General features: G+C 65.2%; 1 protein-coding gene across 1 annotated transcript; it reads left to right on the forward strand.

The window, feature by feature from the left end:
• Window positions 1–84: 84 nt before the first annotated feature.
• Window positions 85–1,177, forward strand: MNEG_12477 (hypothetical protein; the record flags this gene model as incomplete). Its single annotated transcript, XM_014039049.1, has 4 exons — window positions 85–102; window positions 365–475; window positions 670–708; window positions 908–1,177. 4 exons carry the CDS (start codon window positions 85–87, stop codon window positions 1,175–1,177), a joined length of 438 nt encoding a protein of 145 aa, XP_013894503.1.
• Between the last annotated feature and the right edge of the window lie 637 nt (window positions 1,178–1,814).

Consider the following 1,814-nt stretch of genomic DNA (forward strand, 5'->3'; position numbering starts at 1 on the left):
GACGTCAACGGTGATGGCGCCCTGGACTACACCGAGTTCCTGGCCACCACCCTGCACAGCAGCCGCCTGGAGGAAGAGGCCAACATGAGGACCGCCTTCCAGGTCGGCCACTCCGGGGTCAACTCGATCCCAGGGCGGCAGGATTTAGAAGAGCTGGCTTCCCACATGTTCAGTCCACCATGTTCGGTCCACCACGCGCCAATCAATGCTTGCCGAGCTGTAGTAGGAGTCGAAAGTGCCAGGCGCTCCGCCCGGCCCCCCGGCGCCGTGGCTGGCTGTGCGTGACCGGCTGCCTGCCTGCGTCTCCCCCTCCCCAGCACTTTGACCGCAACGACTGTCCGTCTGCACGCCCCTCCCTCCCCAGCACTTTGACCGCAACGGCGACGGCCGCATCTCGGCGGACGAGCTGGCCGCTGCGCTGGCAGCGGCCGGCGACGCCACGTCGCCGGAAGACGTTGCTGACATCATCCGCCAGGTGCGGGGCCGCCCGCGGGTACCCCGGCTGACGGTGGGCCCAAGTAACGGACACGCACGCGCAGCAGTCGACGTCTCCAGCACCGGCATGGCTTTGGGCGTTATGTGAGGTTCATTTTTTTCCAGGGCTTGGCAGTCTTGCGTGGAGGTGGCTGAGGGTGTTCAACGTGTCTTGCCCGTCCATGCTCATCACAGGTGGATCAGGACGGCAACGGCGAGATAGATTATGCAGAGGTGGGAGGGCAGGGCTTGACGGGATTTTAGGATGTGTGCATGCGCAGGGCCGGGGCGCAGCTAGCTGCATCCGGTGTTTCAGTGTTGGCCTTTCAGATGCTTTGGTATATTTTCATGCTGGCGGGGCCCTGCCGCGCAAGTCCCAAATCTTCAGCCTCCACCCCCGCCTCTGGATCCGCTCTCACCAAAACCCTGGCAGTTTGTGACGATGATGGTGACCCACACGGCGGTGTCGGCGGCCTGGACGCCCGGCGGCGACGGCCGGCCCCCCATGAGCCTCGCCCTGGGCGTCACCTGCAGCGGCCGCGTCGAGAGCCGCGCCGACCTCGCCGGCCAAGCCGCCGCCGCCGCCGCTGCGGGTGGCGGCGGCCGCGGCGGGGGCGGCGCGGGGCTGGCGCGCGGCGGCAGCAGCTCGAGCGCTGAGTCCCCACTGGCTCCCCTCGACGCGCGGCGCCCGCAGCTGCCGTGATCGCGGGACGGCAGCGGGCGGCCGCCGCCCGACGCCTGCGGTGCAGGCGCCGCGGCGCCTGCCTGGCAGCCCCCTGTTTGGCCACCGCAGATGTGTTGCCCAGCGGGCCTCGTGTCTCGTCACCTCAAGAGGCGGCAGTTGAGCTGAGGGGCGCCCGCCGTGCTAAGAGATTTTCAGACAACTGAATTGCGCGGCTCAGTGCCGGCTGCCACTTTGTAGGTTCAACAAATGAGCAAAGGGCCCAGGTTTGTATTACTTTGCAGCACTCACGCCCTGCCTCTGCGATTTGCGGCGGCGCTCGATCAGGCGGCGGGCACGTTTGCACAATCCATGAGGCGGGTCGCCCAAGCGCATAGGCTCTTTTGCTGACGCGACTTTCTGCTAACTTTTGAACGGCACGCACATCTTTGAATTCTGCGATAGATTGAGCATGTCAGTGTGTTTTATAACATATTTCTGTCTACTGGCCGCCACCCAGTTGCTTGGTGGCAGGGCCAGATTTGCTGTTGTGTGGGGAGTGAACACCGAGTGCGCACAAACGGCCGTCTTACTTCTCTCCCCTGCTCCTCTTGTCACGCCGATGACTGGCACTTCCTGGCTGCGCGCCGTGAACCCACCCCCCTTTGAAGTCACAAGC

The sequence above is a fragment of the Monoraphidium neglectum genome (genome assembly GCF_000611645.1).
Source record: "Monoraphidium neglectum strain SAG 48.87 unplaced genomic scaffold scaffold03265, whole genome shotgun sequence".
NCBI lineage: Eukaryota > Viridiplantae > Chlorophyta > Chlorophyceae > Sphaeropleales > Selenastraceae > Monoraphidium > Monoraphidium neglectum.